At 37.4% G+C, this 20,302-nt stretch overlaps 1 protein-coding gene across 9 annotated transcripts in view; it reads right to left on the bottom strand.

The window, feature by feature from the left end:
- RIC8B (RIC8 guanine nucleotide exchange factor B) overlaps positions 1-20,302 on the bottom strand; it is a 115,691-nt gene that overhangs the window by 35,108 nt on the left and 60,281 nt on the right. For all 9 annotated transcript variants that reach the window (XR_011076017.1, XR_011076015.1, XR_011076016.1 and 6 more), the window contains exons 5-7: positions 13,280-13,508; positions 12,434-12,529; positions 7,066-7,210 (exon numbers count right to left, since the gene is read on the bottom strand). Coding sequence is in view for 5 of the 9 variants with exons in the window: in XM_068561248.1 (XP_068417349.1) it covers positions 7,066-7,210; positions 12,434-12,529; positions 13,280-13,508 (470 nt within the window). In the remaining 4 variants the exon portion in view is untranslated. The remainder of the gene's footprint in view (positions 1-7,065; positions 7,211-12,433; positions 12,530-13,279; positions 13,509-20,302) is intronic.

The following is a 20,302-nucleotide window of genomic DNA, read 5'->3' as shown; positions in this document are numbered from 1 at the left end:
GGCCACGCTGCACAGCATGTGGGATCTTGTTTCCCCAACCAGGGACTGAACCCGTGTCCCCTGCATTGGGAGCACGGAGTTTTAACCACTGGACCACCAGGAAAGTCCTGCTGTTATACCTTTGTAAAGCAAAAAAACGATGTTACCACCTTCCTGGATAAAACCTCTAAAATCTCCCCGAAAGGCTAAAGCTCAAGTTCTAAAACAGGGCCTAAAGGAATCTTCATTTTGTCACACCTGCCTTGTTTCCCAAACTCATCTCCTATTACTCCTGTGCATTGTGGGTTCCTCACACTTTGAACTAGTCTCTTTTCTGTACATACCAATGCTGCTTTCCACTCCTCTGTTCTCTTAGGTGAAGACTTTCTCTGACTTTCTCCACACCAACCAATCACTCTTCCAGGTTGCTGCAGTACCTGGCACATTCCTCTCATATGGTGCTTACCATAGTATCCTACAATTATTCCTTTGTATGGAGAAGTCCACAAGACACTGTATTCACCACACTGAATTCACAGACAGCACAAATATTTGGCCTTTCATTAAACATTTATGGGGTACCTACTATCTGTAAGATACTTTGTTGAAACACTGGGGATCCAAAGATGAAGACAAGATTTCTGACCTAAAGAAACTCAATGTCTAGAATAAAAGTTTGATAAACAAAAAGTTACAACATAGCAAATGTCAAAAGTATTAACAGAGATAAGTAAAAATGGTACAAAGCAGAGAATGATGAACTCTACCTCAGATGATCTTCACACAGATGATGCTTAAGGTGATCTTCAAGAATACATAAAGCTCACTATGCTAACAAAGATGGGAGAGGCATTCCATGCAAAAGGAACAGCATCTGCAAAGCTATGGAGATATGCCAAGGAACAGTGCAGTATAATCATGCAAAAGTAAAGAATTTAGTATGATTAAGCAGAAAGTGCTGGGTAGGGAGTGGATTTAGGATACACTATAGAGGTAGGCCATGGAGGTAAAATTTAGATTTTACCATGTAGGTGACAGGGAGTCACTGAAAGTTTTATAAGGGGGAATGACAATATTATATATGTATTTTAGAACAGTCCTTTTCTTAGCCCTGTGTAAGACAGAATGAAGAAAACCTGACCAGAAACAGAGGGATAGGATTATTTTAGTAGTTTATTAACAGAGACACAGATTTGGAAATCCCCCCAAAGCAGGCTGAAGCAGAAGCCAAGTGAGGGGAAGAGACGGCTCAGGAAGCAATGCAAAGTGAAGATGGGGCCAGAGAGAGCTTTACGGAATGCTAGCAAGTCGATGTGGACAAAGATACGAGTTAGCAACTCAGACTGAAAAGAATGAACAGAGAGGTAGGTCAAAGGAAATCTAAGAGTGTGTTGTAGCACAGAAAAAATGACAGTGGTCAATAGTGTCAACTGTTAAGAGAGATGTCATACGATAAAGACTAAAAAATACACATTCCTTTTGAAAATTAGTTAATTTGTGACCTTCCTGAAAGCATTTTCAGTGGCATCTGGGGAGTGGGGAATGGTGGAAAAGCCTTACTTGCAGCAAGTTGAAGCCTGAGTGGGTAATGAAGATACTGAAAAGAAGAACAAATCAGTCTTTCAAGATGTTAACATGTGAAGGACAGTGACATGAAGATGTATATATATTGAGGAAAACATAGGGAGAGTTAACAAACAAAAGAACAGAAGGTAACAACTGATGAAGCAAGTCTTCTGAGAAGACAGGAAGGGAAAAGATCATCAGGAGAGGGAGACTGCTTAGCTCCAAGCTAAAGAGACACCTATTCCTCTGAGACTGAAATAAATGAGACAAAAGTAAGTGTATAACGGTGTGGGGCTATGTGCTGAGAGAGTTCAAGCCTTATTTATCTCTGCAACTCAGCTCCTTCCCTACCACAATGCCTAGCACACACTGGGAGTTAATAAATGTGTTAAAAGGCGGGGGCTGGGGAGGAGGGGAATACCCCACAAAGGCAGGGGGTTGTTTTACAAATTATTTTCTTTTATTAAACTATGTAAGGCTTGTCTTTAGGACCCCTTATAAAGTACACAATTTGCAGGGCAGGTAATAAAAATTTAGTTTTGTCAGCACTCAACAAAACAAGTCAGTAGCACGAGCACAAGTTAACCTGTGGGTCGCTATCAGTTGGAGATGTAGTTTAGCCTGGCACAGATGGCACTTGGACGGCTTTTTCTGTGCCAAGTCTTCCATAAAATTTTGGTCTTTGTATCTTGCCCCATTTCAATTTTCCTTTTTAATCTTGTCTCTGTGTTCCTAACCCAATTTGATTGCTGTTTGCTGTCTCTGCTTAGCGGTCTGAACTTTGTGCCTTGGTCATGGTACCTTAACTTTCAAACTCAGCTTTGAACATCTTTAAGAGGAAAGGTCAGTCACTCTGATAAATTATCTTAAATTTATTTCATTTTGATATAATCTGCCTCCAAACCCAACCCAAACTCTAAAATCTGATGACTTATGAGTTGAATATGGACTACAAAATTTTTTGGCGGGTGGGGGGCAGAACGTTTTAAATTAGAATTAGTTGACAGCATTTAAAATCTCTCCTGAAAAATCTGGGTGGTTTGGTAACACTGGCCACATGCTCCTTCATGGTAACAATCAGCTGGAGCTAAATAGCAGCAAGGTCCCTTTTCCAGTCTCCCACATTCCCCTGTTCCTCCACTCCCAACCCACAATCTCCCCAACAATTAGCTAAGTGTCAGTTTTCATTTATCATCTTACGTTCCGTTCATTTGACTTACTTTATTACCAGCCTGGCACTTTGTAGGCATCTGAGTTTGTAATCCTTGATAAAGAAAGTAAATAATATGAGGGCAGAGACCTTGCTTATCTTGTATACCTTTGTATTCCCAGGGTCTAGCTCAAAAAGTATTTGTTGAATAAGCAAGCTTTTATTTCAGAAGAATACTTTTACTATTAAATCAAACTAAAAGGAAAAGCAGACGAATATATATAGAATTGTTAAAGATCAAATGAAAAAGATACAATTTTGCTAACATGGGTTTGGGGCTCAAAGTTAGGACTATGACACCGCAAATACTGGGTCCCAGGGGGAACAAAGCTAACCATTTCAAATTAAAAACAATTAACAGATTCATTTATCAATGTATATACCATATTTGTTACACCACCAACTCATTAGTAAGGTGATTGATTATATTTATATATATAATTTATGTATTTAGATATATAAAATTATTTAGATATATATTTAGATATGTAGTTTATGTATTTAGGTATGTAATATATATTTAGATATGTAATTACGGAAGAAATAAACTTCATTTTTCCCCTCTTAAAAACTTTACATGTACACAAGAAATGCATGCTCATTGTAGAAAAATTATACAATACAGAGAACTAAAAAAAGTCACCAGTCATTCTACCACTTAGAGGTAACAATGGATAAGATTTTGATGTATTTATATTTTGATAAATACTTTTTAATGAATAGATATACATGTGTGGTTTAGATTTACATGTATATATGTGTGTGTGTGTGTGTGTGTGTATGATCATACTTTAAATACAGCTAATTTCTGATCTCAGTAAAATCGATTTAATTCAGCCAGTATTTGCAGACTACTATATGCAAGGCACTATTCCAGTCAATTTCAAGATGTAGTATCTTTTTTCATAGTCATAAAATAACTGAATTGTGTAAAAGAGCAGATGTTAAATAAACTAGTCTATGAGAACAGTTGAAGATAATTACAGTTGACCCTTGAACAACACAGGGGTTAGGGGTGATGGCCCTCCATGCAGTTGAATATCCTCCTATAACTTTACAGTTGGCCCTCCATATTTGCTGTTCCACATCCGTGGATTCAACTGACTATGGATTGCGTAGTATTGTAGTACATATTTATCAAAAAAGAATCTGCATATAAGTGGACCTGGGAAGTTCAAACCCATGTTGTTCAAGGGTCAATTGTATTATGAGAGGAAATATGGCAGAATGGAAAGACAGCTCAACTGCATGAGATTGGATAAGACCCTTGCCTCATTTATGACACTGAAATAATAATAATGTTTACCTCAGAGAGTCCTTATGAGAATTAAATGAGATTATGGCATAGAATGTTTGGCACATGAATACATAACAGTTGTGTTTATTATCATTGTAATGATATTGATCAAATTATGTTGCTAATATACCATCTTAACAGTAACTGAAGTGGTTGTACCAATTAGTCAGAAATGAAGTGTAAGAATTCAATGAATGCAACTCAATAACAAAAAACCCCAAATAATACGATTAAAAATTAGGCAAAGGACCTGAATAGACGCTTTTCCAAAGGCATATGGATAGCCAACAGGTACATGAAAAGGTGCTCGATGTCAATAATCATCAGGGAAATGCAAGTCAAAACCACAATGAGGGGGCTTCCCTGGTGGCGCAGTGGTTGAGAATCTGCCTGCTAATGCAGGGGACACGGGTTCGAGCCCTGGTCTGGGAAGATCCCACATGCCGCCGAGCAACTGGGCCCGTGAGCCACAACTGCTGAGCCTGTGCGTCTGGAGCCTGTGCCCCGCAACGGGAGGGGCCGTGATAGTGAGAGGCCCGCGCACCGCGATGAAGAGTGGCCCCCGCTTGCCACAACTAGAGAAAGCCCTCGCACGAAACGAAGACCCAACACAGCTAAAAATAAATAAATAAATAAATAAATAAATAGAGTAGCTATTAATTAAAAAAAAAAAAAAAAAAAAACCACAATGAGAGATCACCTCACACCTATTAGAATGGCTTTTATCAAAAAACAAGAGATAACAAGTGCTGGCAAGGATGTGGCAAAGATGGAACCCTTGTGCACTGTTAGTGGGAATGTAAATTGGTGCAGCTACTATGGAAAACACTACGGAGGTTACTAAAAAAATTAAATATAGGGCTTCCCTGGTGGCGCAGTGGTTGAGAATCTGCCTGCCAATGCAGGGGACACGGGTTCAAGCCCTGGTCTGGGAAGATCCCACATGCTGCTGGAGCAACTGGGCCCATGAGCCACAACTACTGAGCCTGCGCATCTGGAGCCTGTGCTCCGCAACAAGAGGCTGCGACAGCGAGAGGCCCGCGCACCGCGATGAAGAGTGGCCCCCGCTCACCGCAAGTGGAGAAAGCCCTAGCACAGAAACGAAGACCCAACACACCCAAAAATAAATAATAAATTAATTAATTAATTTAAAAAAAAATTAAATATAGAACTACAATATAATCCAGCATCCCACTTCTGGGTATATATCCAAAGGAAATGAAATCAGAATCCCTATGAGATATCTCAACTCTCATGTTCATTGCAGCATTACTCACAATAGCCAAGATATGGAAACAAGCTAAGTGCCTATCAACAGATGAATAGATAAAGGAGGTGTGTGTGTGTGTATATGCATGCACGTGTGTGCGCGCGCGCGCGCGCGCACACACACACACACACACAGTTGACCCTTAAGGAATGCTAGGGTTAGGGACGCCTACCCTTTATGCAGTCGAAAATCTGTGTATAATTTGATAGTCTGATCTCTGATTCTGTGGCTCCACATCCACAGATCGAACTAACTGTGGGTCCAACCTACCATGGATCATGCAGTACTGTAGTGTGTATTTACTGAAAAATATCCATATCTAAGTGAACCCGAGCAGTTCAAACTTGTGTTGGTCAAGGGTCAACTGTATATAAAATGAGTATTATTCAGCCATGACAAAGGAAATCCTACTATTTGCAACAACATGGATGAACCTAGAGAACATTATGCTAAGTGAATAAGCCAGACAAAGGCAAATACTGTAGATCTCACTTATATGTAGAATCTGAAAAAAAAAATCAAACTCATAGAAACAGAGAGTAGAACAGTGGTTACCAGGGAATAGAGGGTAGAGAAACAGGGAGATCTGGTCAAAGGGTACAAGTTATAAGATGAATAAGTTCAGTTATAAGATTAATAAGTTCTGGGGATCTAATATACAGCATGATGACTATAGTTAATAATACTTTATTATACACTTGAAATTTGCTAAGAGAGTAAATATTAAGTGTTCTCACACCACACACACACACACACACACACACACGTAACTATGTGAGGTGGTGAATGTGTTAATTAACCTGACTGTGGTAATCATTTCACAATGTATATGTGTATCAAATCATCATGTTGTATACTTTAAATATATATAATTTTATTTGTCAATCATACCTCAATAAAGCTGGCAGGGGAGAAAAGAATTCAACTGACTGAAGATTTTGAGAGAAGTGAGTGAAGTTTTTCACTTCTAAGTTATCTCTCTCACAAAACTAGGGTACTTAAAAAAGTGTAATATAAAATCTGCTTAGTTGGGACTTTTACACTAGTACTTTTATAAACTAGGAGATGCAGAAAGAAATAGTAAGAATATCTGAATAACTTGGTTAAAGTTCCTTGTTTGGAGAACTTTTGTAGAGCAAAATAATCCATATAATTTAAGGAAATATTTTAAATTGTTAGATGTATCTCAGAAGACAATCACTTTATACGTACTTGTAAAATAGTATTTATTATAGTATAGTTACTTTTTAGTTTCTCTCTACTTCTGTCTTACCCTCATCTCAAGGGTAAGAGGTTTATCTTATGCATTTATTGATTAAAGAACTTAATGAAGAAACCAAAACTCCTATAGCTTTAATTCCAAGAGGAATTAAAAAGTGGAACTAACCCAGGCCTTTGCCTGGTTATCAAAATATTAGCACCTGAATTACTTAAGCAGATTTTTCAGAATGGCTCCAGGTCCTGACTCATCAAGATTAAGAAGCCTGGGTTAAGGAGACAGAAGGCAAAGTTTAAACATGAGCGTGTTTGGTAGTGTATCTGCCTGCATGTCTCAATGAATTCAGAAGCATGTAGAAAATGCTTTTAAATTATTAATTTTTATTATCTGCTCAAGGCCTCTAATGGAACAGATAGAGAATAAGCTCTGAAAAGAGTGGAATGAGATGGCCACTAATAACAGAAACATTTCTCAAATTCCCTCAGAAAGATGAAAAAGTAGAGGGCAAAGAGAGTTTAACCTACCTCTCTCTTTGCAAAGGACAAAAAGGAATTCAGCAGCAATTTGCTTGACTCCCAAGTCAACATGTGTCATGAGGCGCACCAGCTTATTTCTCACAGTTGAGCCAACTTCAGGTCGATTTGTCACATCCCTCAGTGGTGGTAAAACCTAATGGCACAAATGCAAAACCATCATCAATCGTTTAAGTATTAGAGTAAGCGAGAATGGTACCAACCGAGCTTAGTTTTGTAAGAGTAGAAAAAACATTAAAAAATAAATAGGTTTACTTCCAAATAGAGTAAAGCTAAACAAAAAACAAACCTCAAATAATTTCATGCCTGTAATGAAATTTCATTTGAAGTGAAACATCTCTTCACTGTACCACCATGATATATTCAAACCCATTCCTGAGTTTTTACTCATCTCAGCACCTGGAATGCCCCTGCTGCCTCTATCAAAATCCATGTTAAAGTCTGGGTCAAATTTCTCTTTCTTCCTTAATACCCTGACTCATATTGATTTTTCCCTTCTTTTAATTCCTGCAGCATTTTCATTATTTACTAAAAAAAACCAAAAACCCTGTACATATGTTTTCTAGTTGTTTTATTTTATAATAAAATGGTTATTAATTATTGAGTACTTCCTATGTGCTAGTTGCTGTAATAGATGATATGCATACATTCTCTATAATCAACCCTCACAGGAACCTTGCAAAGGAGGTAGTAACATCACTATCATCCCTATTTTATAGACTGATCCTCAGAGGGATTACATAACTTGCTTGGTTTATCTGTTTGTTTGCTCACTCACTCACCCATCCATGCATCCACCCAGACCCCTCCTCTTTTGGTTCTCCACACTGGTTGCTTCATCTTAGCCTCTGTGCCAGTTCTCTTTTATCCTTTTGTTTTTAAGTGCTGGAATATTCAAGGGTTAAGTTCTTGGGAGACATTTCTTTACTATTTTCACTCTCTATTGGTGATCTCATCCAGTTTTACGGCTTTGTATGGTCTCTATTTACTGATAACTCCCTAAAGTATACGTCTATCTTGATTTCTTCCATGACCTCCAGACTTTTATAGGCTTCTCAAATTTAGCATGTCCTAAGCAGAATATTGAAGCGCCCAACAAAGCTGTTCCTTCTACAGTTTTCCATCTCATTAAATAGCAAGTCTGTTCTTCCAACTATTTACTGCAAACACCTTGGAAACAGCCTTGATTCCTCTCTTTCACATCCCACATCCAATCCATCAGCAAATTATTCTGGCTCTACCTTTGAATTATATCCATAACCCAACCACTTCTCACTATCTCCTCTAGTATTACCAAATTCAAGCTACCAATATTTCTCATCTGAACTATTACCACAGTCTCCTAAGTCATCCCTGCTTCCATCCTGGTCCTTCTATGATCTATTCTCTACATAGCAGCTAGGATGATCCTTTGAGAGTCAGATCATGTCATTCCTCTTCTCAAAGTCCTCCAGTTCCCATGGCTTCTCATCTCACTCATAGTAAAAGATGAGGTCCTTCCAAATTCCTTAGGTTTCACATAATGTGGCTTCCTGCTACTTTTCTGACTTAATTTCTATCATATTCCTTGCTTACACTGCTATAGTCTCACAAACCTCCATGGAACTCCTTATACTCACCGAGCACTTTCCTACCTCATGGTCTTTGCATTTGCTGCTCCCTCTGCCCAGAAACTCTTTTTCTGGAAACTGGCTTGGCTCATTCCCTTACTTTCTTCAGGTCTCTGTTCAAATGTCATTTATAGGAAGACATTCCCTGATCACCCTATATAATTAACCTTCAGCATTCTCTTTTTTTTATCCCCCTCCCTCTGCTTTAATCTTCCTCATAGCACTTATCACCACCTAACACAGTATATATTTCTTTCTTTATTGTCTGCCTTTTTCCACAAGTCAGTTTCATGGGGGCAGGGATTTCTTTCTGTTTTGTGTACCGCTCTCAGTGCCCGGCATATTACAGGTTTCAATAAATATTTGATGATTGAAGGAAGAATGAATTAATTCAAGTAACTTTTTAAAAGTGCCTTCTATAAGCTAGGCACTATGCTAGGAAATGAAGATAGACACAAAGTCAAATTATAATTTACTATACCAGACTCTTTATGTGTATGTATATTATTTTTTATTTAATCCATTCAGCTGACTTCCTTCCTTCCTTATCTCTTTCTATACTGAGTGCCTACCATGTATCAGGAGGTACTGGAGGCCCTGGAGATACAGCTGTGAAAAAAACCCAGAAACTAAATCTCAGAAAAACTGAGTAATCTGCCCAAAGTGTTTATAGAATCCATGTTTCAATATCTCTGGTAGGATAGAACAAAATTCTCTTTGTGCCCGGTAGGCACAAAGTAATTGCACAATAAATTCTTATTATTTGATTCAGCCAACCATACTGAGTTTATCTCCCATTTCTAGAGGAATGAGACATGTAACAAATGATTTCATGTGGTATGTACCTACAGTTCCAGAGTATAGTATCTATTAGTAAAGGTTATCGCACAAAAATTCTCTTAGCTATGTTTTGGGTTCCTTAAGTTTTTGAAGTGAAATTTTGTAGTTTTTATTGTTACATATCATGCCCAAACTGCATATGTATGGAGCATTTCTATTTCCCCCCAAATACTACCCTCCATTAAATTTTTTCTTTTCTTTGAGAAATCTTGTCCAGTTCCTCTTTCAAATCCATAGAATCTTCATCTCTTCTATTAGCCTCTCCAGATGAATCCAACCTGAATCAGTAATTTCTACCATCTGTTCTCTTTCTACCTGCCCAAATACTGAATACTCAAGACCAATTTACTTTGGGTACGCACGAGTTGGATTTAATCAGGTATTAACTATGGGGCACAATCATTAATTAGCCATGGTTCCAATTACACTATTATCAAAGTTAATCATCTGTTACTTTAAGTTCTGCCCTTCTTGATCCTCATAGTCTATAGTGCATCTTCCTCAGAAGGAAAGTTGATTTCTGTATTGTGCCTTGTATCTTTCTTTAGTTGTCTTTTACTTGTCATGTCTCCTTCTTTATCTGTACTGTAGTATTTCTTTGAGGATAAGGAGTGGGTCTCACAATCTTTTGTATCTACATAATGTATAGTCCAAGACCTTCATATAAATAATCTATTTAACAAACAGATTTTGGGGGGGCTATCCTGGTTAGAGATGGCAAAATCTAAACAGTTTAGTTGAACGTGGATCTCCTCTGTGAAAAAGCTAAAATATAGAACACAAAGTATTTTCATTTATTATTCTCCACCAAGTCCTCCTAGTCATGATAGAATGTCTTAAAATAATCAAACTTGGAAATGACCTTAATTCATCAATTAACTAATTTATTTTGCTTAGATGATTATTCATGCTTTGATGGTAGCTAGTCTTCCAATAGACTAAAATTCTTCAAAGATAAGAGTCCCTACTTTCTAATTTCTCCTTATCAGCAATATCTATTAATGTGCTCTACACACAGTAAAGTGCTTATTAAATCTTGACCATAAACATATGGGGGAAAATGAACCTAGTTAATTTATTAAGAGAAATTCTATATGGCAATAAATGAACAATGAGGTGAATGGTGGTACCATGTAGTGAATGAGGAAAGAAGGGGAAGACAGAGGGTGGGGAGGGATGGGAAATCAAGAGATTAGTTTGGGATACGTTAAACTTAAGATACCTACTACACGTCCAAGGGGAGGAGATGAGTAGGCAGTATGTTATATAAGTCTGGAGCTTAGGGGACAGGTCAAGAGTAGAGATAGAAATTTGTGAGTCATCAGTGAATAGATGACTTTCAAAACCATGACTGTTGAATGGGACCAACAAGAGAGTAGAAATGGAGACAAAGATAATATTGCCTTGGGGAGCTCAAACACTGCAAAGAAGAAGTTCCCTGTTGTGTCCTAGACACCACGTGAAGAAGGTACTTCAAGTAGGAGAGAATACTTAATTACATCAAAATGTTACGGGGGAATAAAAAAAAGATTTGAGAACTATTAGATTTCGCAATATCGGGTTGATGATGTTTAACAAACACCTTTGTAGTAGAATGAAAAGCATGAAAACCTAATTACAGTGGGTTCGGAAGAGAATCAAAATTAGTAAAAAGAAGAGAGCGGGTGAGCACAGAAAACTGTCCTGAGGAACACTGCATAAAGAAGAGAAGAGAAATGGAGAGGCAGCTTGAGAAGTGGGATTAAGGGAAGGTTTTTCTGCTTTTAAGATGGAAGATGTGTTTGGGTGCAGACAAAAATGATCCAGTACATTAAAAAAAAAAAAAAAAGATTAATGTAAGAAGAAAGAGAGGGAGTAAATACAGGAGCAAAGTTCTTGAGGTGAGAGGGAAAGGTATCCAGGATATGAGTGCAGAGGCTGGCCACAGAAGGAAGCAGGGACAATTCATCCCTTGTGATAGAGGGGGGAGACAAAGGACATGGGGGTACAGATAGATGCAGACAGACAGTAGATGCAGAGGCAGAAAGATGACTTCTTACCATGAACTCCAACTACTACCATCTTACTCCGAACCTTCATCATCAGCTCTCTTTTGGGCTGGTCTCCTCACATCTACTCACACTCCTTTAGTCTATCTTATATATAGTAGCCAGAATATCTTTAAATATAAATGAGGTCACATCACGTCCCTTCTCAGAACAGTCCAATGCTCTCCCTTCTCACTTAGAAGAAAATCAAAAGTCCTATACAACCTTACGTTATTTGGTTCTTGCTTACCTCTTTTACTTCATCTACCACTCTCCCCCTCGCACAATGTTCTCTAGCCTTCTTGCTTTTCCTTAAGCATACCAAAGCATCCTCTCATCCAGGGACTTTGAAGTCGTTCTGTCTGGTACATTCCTCTTCTAGAATATTCACAGAACTATTCTCAGAGAATATCCTCTTCCAGATATTCTCAAAGATCCTTTCCTTACTTATCCAAGTTTCTGCTCAAATGTCATTTCCTCAGAGAGGCTCTTCCTTATTCCCTTAAGTTTTCCCTTCCCCTGTATCTTTCTTCTGAACACTTATCACCACTTGCCATTGTATCATACATTTATTTGTTTACTTTTTGTCCCCCTACAATAAGGGAAACTCCACAAAGCAAAGACTTCATGTGTATTTCAATGCTTAGAATACAGCACACAGATCTCAATAAACATTTGTTGAGTAAATGAATGAATGAGTCAAAAAAATAGACAGGGTCACTTATTTGTGGATTAGGAAGATTTCAAAGATTTAACACTAACTTTTTTGAGTTTCTGATATTCTGAAAGAAAACGACTGTGAAAGAATTTGACTCATTAATTTTATGTTAAAAAACACATATAAGATTAACTTTGAGATGTTAATATGCATTAAACAGTTACCTGATCTTTGAGAAATTTTCTGATGTTTCGATGGGCTCGGGAACATTCTGTTAATAAGCTGAGAACTGGAGTTAGACCCTCTCTATAGCTGCTTCCCTACAAAGAAAACCATACATGCTGCATTAGTTTAGTTTCTAACAGTTTACTTTTCTTCATATAACTGAGTATATTAATACTCTTTTTTTGAGAGGGAGACACTTTATGTTACCAAAGCTGTACAAACTACTTTAAAAATTATTTTCCTAAAAATATTTCCATTTCATTAGTTATCTTCATGTTTACTAATGCCCATTTTTATCCTTCCTGGCTTTTTCTACATTTCGTAGGGCCCTCACTGGCTCAGCAAATGGGCTTAAACAAGGCGAAGGTTTTGATGACTAACCCATCCTAGCTTGCTGCCTTTTAATATAGATACTCGACAAAGCAAGTGACAGAAAAGAGAAAATAAGCAGCTTACAACAAATGGAAAGTTGACAATTTTCTTTTAAAGATGTCTTTTAGGTGTTATGGAAAGTAGTTATCATCAAGTTTTGGGGGGAGATAATTTTTACTTCTAGAACTTACAAAATACCTACATAGAAAAGTAATTACTTTTTCCTTTGTTTTCAGGCACTAGTCACAATTTTGGTGTCGCATCAACACAATTTTCAGCTTTAAACAAATAAATTCACTTGGTTTCAGCAATTTATCATTTACTACAGTAAAATGCTTTCCGGAGTATAAATAATTATTCAAGATGTCAGCTATAAAAAAAAAGCTTAGATTCAAAAATCACATCCTGTGATGTCTGTAATGTGTGTACAATTACATTCTTTAGAAGTATCTTCTCAATTTTATCAGTCTTACCTTGTCTATTCTCTTCTCCATAAAACTGAGTAAAACATGAATGGCCTCCATATTCATACCATTGTATACCATGGTATTATTTTTCAAAACTGTTTCTTTCTCAGCTGTTTTATCACTGGGCAGTTCATCTAGTGTCGTTGCTTCTGGGGCTGTTTCTTCATGGGTTAATGGACAAATGAGAACATCCAAACAAGAGACCGGAACATTGCTTAAAAGGTTGACTGCATTGCTGAAAAGCAATTTAAAAAGACAATATTTTAACTTGACTGACTAGTCCTTTAAAACACAAACATAATAAGTTCAGAAGTGACTTTTAGGAGTCAATTAAAATTCTTCTTTTTCAAAATGAGCCTTTAATATTATTTGGCATTTACTGAGTAACAGAAAATAAAGAGAACTGTTTCAAATACACACATGACAAATTAGAAAGAACAGATGTTAAATGGACACACACAATCATATGATGTCATGTCACTTTCTGAAATGCTAAAATAGGAATTAGTGAGCTTTAACACTAGCTCTTTAATTTTATTATGATACAATACTAGCTTTGCAGTTTTTCCTTGGGATTTTAAATCCTTTTGTGGATCCACTGGTGTCTTATTATTCCTTAGATTACAACATAAAGCATTTGAGAAACACTGTATATAAGCAGCTTATCACAGAGGCAACAACATTAAAAACCAAATACTGTAGGATTAAATTTTGTACTTTCTAGATATAGAAATACAATTTTTAGATCATCCCTTATTTCATAAGACATTTGCAGAAAATGGTAAATGGTGTTTTTCTCCTTCTCTTGTCCCCAGATTTCTTTAAAAGAGGCCAACAACAACAAAAAAAAAAGAGGCCAACATAGCTACTTCAAATCTCTATCCCCCTGGGCCTTTCTTTCTATGTATTAATGAAATAACGAGCCTGGGATGCGCACCAGTAGGGGGAACCCAAACCTTGTATTTTTTGGTATTCCCTAAAAATCTTGTTCCGTTGCTCAGTGTATAAGAGATTAAAATTAAAATTGTTAGTGTTTAATTGACACTAACAATTTAAAAATTGGACATGCTCTCAGTTCATATATTTTCCTTCATGCATTATTTCATATTTTTTCTTTTAAAAGGAGAGGTGGTGTTCTGTGCTAACTGGATCTTAAAAGCCTGTGCCTCAGAACTTCCTGATAAACAACAATGGAGAGACAGGCATTACATTTCCTAGTGACAGAGAAGCAGATCTAAAAATAACTGCATCCTGACTAAAAATAAACTCTTGCAAATACAATTTAAAAGTCTAACCACTTGGAAACCAAATTCAGGGCTTAATCTAACTGATGCTGTCTTAATTTAGCCCATAGTAGTTCCTTTTAATTTAGATTATAGTGACACCTTCAAATATAAAACAAAATAAACAACAACAAAACAAAAATAAAATACAAAATATTTTCTCTCCTTTACCCTGAAGTGTGGCTGCATTTCCCCAAGAATGAATATTTCTTTTCTTTCTTTTTATATTACGGGAAAAAAATTCATAAGAACTCAAAGTTGAAAAAGTAGACAATGGAGAACAATAACTGGTAATGTAAAGGGCACCAAAAAATCAGAACCAAGAACAAAAATAATTTAACAAGTCCTATAAGTGAATGGTTCCTGGTAAAATACAAGTTATTTGGTTGTCCCCACTAAGAATCTACTGCTGCTGCTGCTGCTATTACTACTACTACTATTCAACAAAGTCTCTAATTTTGATTATTTGTAAATAATCGCAATTGGCTGAAATACGACGCTTTTCCCTCAAACTTTCCTTTTAAAAGTTTTGCAAACATCTGTAGTTCCTTATCTATAGATAAAAATATTGCACTTCTGACTTAAGCATTTGGAAACCGTTATTAAATATCATAGATTCACTGGGGTTAAAAGAAAAAATAATAGAACTCTACGTAAGAATTACTTTCTAAAACTCTAAAAGCCACTTTGAAATGTCAGTTTTTTTTCAACACATAGAGCAATAGGCTGGAGTCCACCAGTAGTATGATTCTCTGAATCTACCATAGAGACCACACTGAAAAGTTTAAGGCAATGCATTTCATTACAATGGAATGCTTCCCTTTAAATTCATTTAAAATAAGCAGTTTCCAGGAATTTCGTAAATTTAAGAAACCAAATGTAGAGTTTGATTCAACAAATATTTGGAGGTTTTAGGCTTTTCAAGAAAAGTTCCCATTTTCTTGTTTCTTATTAAACAACTGGGTTCCCAAACAACTACAAAATTAATTTTCTGGCTCACTGTGTTTGAGCTATTCTTTTTAAGTAAGGAAAGCCAGCTTTTTGAGCTGTCACTTCTCTGACAGTTTTATTTGTGGTAGAAGAGTGTATGAAATTCTCCAGCTACCAGGAAGTCAGTGACTATGCACAGATCCGCACAATGGTGTTTGCATTCCTACTCCAGGGGGTAGAAATACTGTGTATATTACTCTCCCCTTTTCAGCTTCCTAGAGATCATTAATCACTGGGACATGACATCCTCCCACTCATACTCCCAGCCCCCTCCTGATATGCAGATTCAAAAGCAGGGCCTATTTAGAGCTCCTTAATGCTCTGATTAAAGCCTTGATAGTTGTGGGAGAAGGAAGGCAACCTAAAATCCAGGCCTGTTATCAATTGAGGGGCTAAACATAATTTAATACCAGATGACACTAAGGAGCATGATAACAGTACAAGCAGACCTACAGCTGTTGGCAAACTTTCCTGGTCAAATGTATCTTCTTTACATTTGGGGCTCACATATCGTTTTTCATGGCTGGAAAATCTACTTAAATGAACCTCAAGATCTCCAAAAGATTTTCACATGTAAATACCTAAGTTTACTTTAGTCTAACTCAGTTCAGTAATTATTTATTAATTACTTATGCCAGGCATTTTTTAGGCAGGTATTACGAAGAAAGCAGAAATAAATCCCTGCCCTTCTGGAGCTTATTTTCTAGCATGTAGAGAACAGTCAATTAAATGTAAGCAAACAAAAAAAGTTAATTGAATAGAAGGTGATAAATGGTCTGAGGGTAAAATTCAGGAGGGTAAAACAGGACATGAGAGTTTTAATTTTGAATAGGGTAGTCTGAACAGACCTCACTGAGATGGTGTCATTTAAGCAAAGACTTAAAGGAAGTTAGGGAGTGAGCCCTGTGACTACATGCGGAAAGGGCATTCCAGGAGGAAGGGCAGGAGCAAAGACCCCAGGGCACGAGCAGTGGCATGTATGAAGAACTGCAATGAAGTTGGTGTGGCTGAAGCACCACACACAGGGAGAGGAGTGGGACAGGAGCTCAGCTGGGTAACAGGGGGGCCAGATTGGTTTTACAGGCTATTATTACTTTAGTTTTTATCCTGAATGCAATGGGGAACCACTACAGGGTTTGGCATAGTAATATACTCTATCCTTATGTTAAAAGGATCACTCTGGCTACTGTGTTGAGAACAACTAGTAGGACATCAAAGGTGAGGAAGACCAACCAGTTAGGGTGTTATTATCAGGTGAATGAACATGGTGGTAACAGTGCAGTGGTCAGATCTGGATACATTTTGAAGATTTCCTGATAGGCTAGTTGTGGGGTGTGAGAATACAAGGTTCTAGCCTTAGCAAGTGGAAAGCGAGAGTTGCCATAAATTGAAATGGGAAACACTGCAGGAGAAGCAACATTTTAGGGGAAGAGTAAGAGTTTAATCTTGGATATGTTAAGTTTGGAATGTCTGTTATACTTCCAAATGGAGATGTTAACAGGAAGTTAACTGTAAGAGTCGGGAGATCAGGGAGGGAGATCTGGACTAGAGATATAAACTGAGGAGTCATTAGCATGTAGATAGTATTTAAAGACCAAGACTGGATTAGATCAGTAAACGAGTGAGTGTGGATTGAGAGACTATGAGAGATAGGCCTGGGGCACTCTACCACCCAGAGGCTGAGTGGGAGAGGAAGAAATTACAACTAGTGAGGTAGGAGGGAAACCAAGATAGGATGGTATCCTGGAAGAAAGTATATCAGTAAGAATTGAGTGATCACCTGTGGTCAAATGATGTGGACAGATCAAGTAAGATGACAACTGAGAAATGTCCACTGGATTTAGCAACACAGAAGTGACCTTAATAATAGCCATTCTGGTGGAGTAGTGGGACTAAAACCTGAGTAGACTAGATTCAAGAGAGAATAGTAGAAGAATCAGATAGATCCTAGAGGAGGTTTATTGCAAAGCGCAAGAGAAGACTGGAGCAGCAAATCCAGGTGGCAAAGTGTTAACCCACAGGGACCTGGTCATTGTTCTCTAAGTGTGCTGTAGACATAGTCTCATTTCTGTATTTGTCCATGTTTTCTCCTGTTTAGAATGGTCTCATTCTTTAAGATTAGCTCAAGTCTCACTTTATTCTCAACAAATATTTACTATGCCTTGTACTAGATGCTAAGTATACAAAAATAAATAAAATATGTTCCTTTTCCTAAGAGAAAACAGCATAACATAATTTGTAGAGCAATGGGTTGAATTCTAAGTTGCCTCCTAGAAAAGTGTGCCTTGGGCAAATTACATGACCTATTCTAGGCCTTGGTGTCCTTAATTCTAAAGTAAAGGGAAATAAATTTATCCCATCAGGTTGATGTGAGGATTAAATGAAAAAAGGCATGCAAAGCACTCTGCCTGGTACATAGTAAATGGCAGCTATTAAGGAGCTTTTGAACAGGAGACATACTATACTATAGGAGGGAACAGCAAATATCTGGAAGAATGAGAGAATATGGTATCTGTGGGGAAATGAAAACAGGTTCCTAAGTCTAAAGCAAAGGACAAGGCCTCTAAAGGACAGGGCCTTAGTAGGCATTAAGACAAAAAAAGTGTATGTGTGAGTAGAGTGGGGAAGGGGGATTATAAAGGGGATTGCCATGATGAGATACATGTTACGGCCAAATGGGTTACTGATGACCTTAAACCAGAGTTGTGCTGGCAAAGGAGTAGGTGCAGAAGCCAGAAAAACAAATTTCCCAGATGCCTTTGCAGATCATTAATAAATGCATAGTGACAAAAGAACTTTGCTCTTAATCATAAAGACAGAGGGGAGCCACAAGAGGATTCTAAGCAGAGTTACTTTTTGAAAAACCACTCTGCATGCAGTGGAAAGGATGGACCAATCTGTCAGGTTAGGTAAAATTTTCCCACAGGACAGAGCAGCTTGAGTTTAGAACTGGAGAAAGAAGGTGGTCTGACAGATCTGGGGTTAGGTGCTTGAACACTGGCAGGACAGGACAATTAGGGAGTAGAGAGAGGTGAACCAAATGATGAACCAATGCTTTAGAATAGAGAGGGAAGAAAGGAAACCTTCAGGAGGCTTATAGGTAGGAGAAAAAGGAATCACCAGGGGATCAGAGGTCTGGATGAGGATGGAGAACAGGTACAGTATGAGTGAGGAAGACTTCCCTCATCATGCTAGACCATAGTGAGCATGTTATCTGAATTCTATTAGCAATTATTATTTGGATAATTAATTTACTGGGAAACTACTCAAAAACTATCTTGTGACATCTCTTCTATTTTTATCTTGATTGTTATTTAACTTTTCAGAATATTCATGTCTTGTTTCCCCATTTATACTCTATGTTCCTCCAGACTATGCACTATGGTGTGGAATCCTTCAAGAACCTAGCATGGTACTCAGCTATAGTTCAGATAATATCTGTTCACCTAGATAATTGTTATTCACAGTGAGAATTAGGTTAAAGAGCTAAGAGCTTTAATAACAAAAAAAAGAAAAAAACCCTCTCCCCATTCTCTCCAAACTCTCCTTTTTCTGTATACCTATATAAGCTTGTTTATGTTTAACACAACACTCATCAAAACAAGTGCATTTATTCACTTAGCAGCCTCTTTTACCCCCTAGTTGGAGAGCCCTGGAGAAAAAAGATTATACTGTATTCATCTTTGTTGCCTCTAGAGCTCAACGTAGTGCCTGACACATAGTAAGTGCTCAGTTAATAAATATAAACCAAAATGAAATGGTCCAATTTTCGAACATTTATTAGAAGTCTGCCATGTGTAAGACATGCTTACTTTTTTTACATTTTACATTTTGCAATGTGTGTATCAAATCAACACACTGTACACCTTAAATGTATACAATGTTATATGTCAATTATGTCTCAATAAAGCTAGAAAAAACAGACATTATGCTTAGCACTGTAATGAGGTGTCATTAGGTACTAAACTGTCCCCTTAAATATGTGAGATAAAATGAACTGGTTTAAACAAAGAACAACAAAAAAAAGCAGGGAGGTAAGTACTTTTTTTTTTTTAATTTTTAAATTTTATTTATTTTTTTATACAGCAGGTTCTTAGTAGTTATCCATTTTATACATTATTAGTGTATATATGTTAATCCCAATCTCCCAATTCATCACACCACCACCCCCCCACCCCCGCCACTTTCCCCCCTTGGTATCCATACATTTGTTCTCTACGTCTGTGTCTCTATTTCTGCCCTGCAAACCAGTTCATCTGTACCATTTTTCTAGGTTCCACATATATGTGTTAATATACGATACTTGTTTTTCTCTTTCTGACTTACTTCACTCTGCATGACAGTCTCTAGGTCCATCCACGTCTCGACAAATGACCCAATTTCGTTCCTTTTTATGGCTGAGTAATATTCCATTGTATATGTGTACCACAACTTCTTTATCCACTTGTCTGTCGATGGGCATTTAGGTTGCTTCCATGACCTGGCTATTGTAAATAGCGCTGCAAAGAACATTGGGGTGCATGTGTCTTTTTGAATTATGGCTTTCTCAGGGTATATGCCCAGTAGTGGGATTGCTGGGTCATATGGTAATTCTATTTTCAGTTTTTTAAGAAACCTCCATACTGTGCTCCATAGTGGCTGTATCAATTTACATTCCCCCCAACAGTGCAAGAGGGTTCCCTTTCCTCCACACCCTCTCCAGCATTTGTTGTTTGTAGATTGTATGATGATGCCCATTCTAACCGGTGTGAGATGA

The sequence above is a fragment of the Eschrichtius robustus genome, chromosome 13 (assembly GCF_028021215.1).
Source record: "Eschrichtius robustus isolate mEscRob2 chromosome 13, mEscRob2.pri, whole genome shotgun sequence".
NCBI lineage: Eukaryota > Metazoa > Chordata > Mammalia > Artiodactyla > Eschrichtiidae > Eschrichtius > Eschrichtius robustus.
The sequence above is the reverse complement of the archived record's forward strand: the minus strand, read 5'-3'. Positions and strand labels throughout refer to the sequence as shown.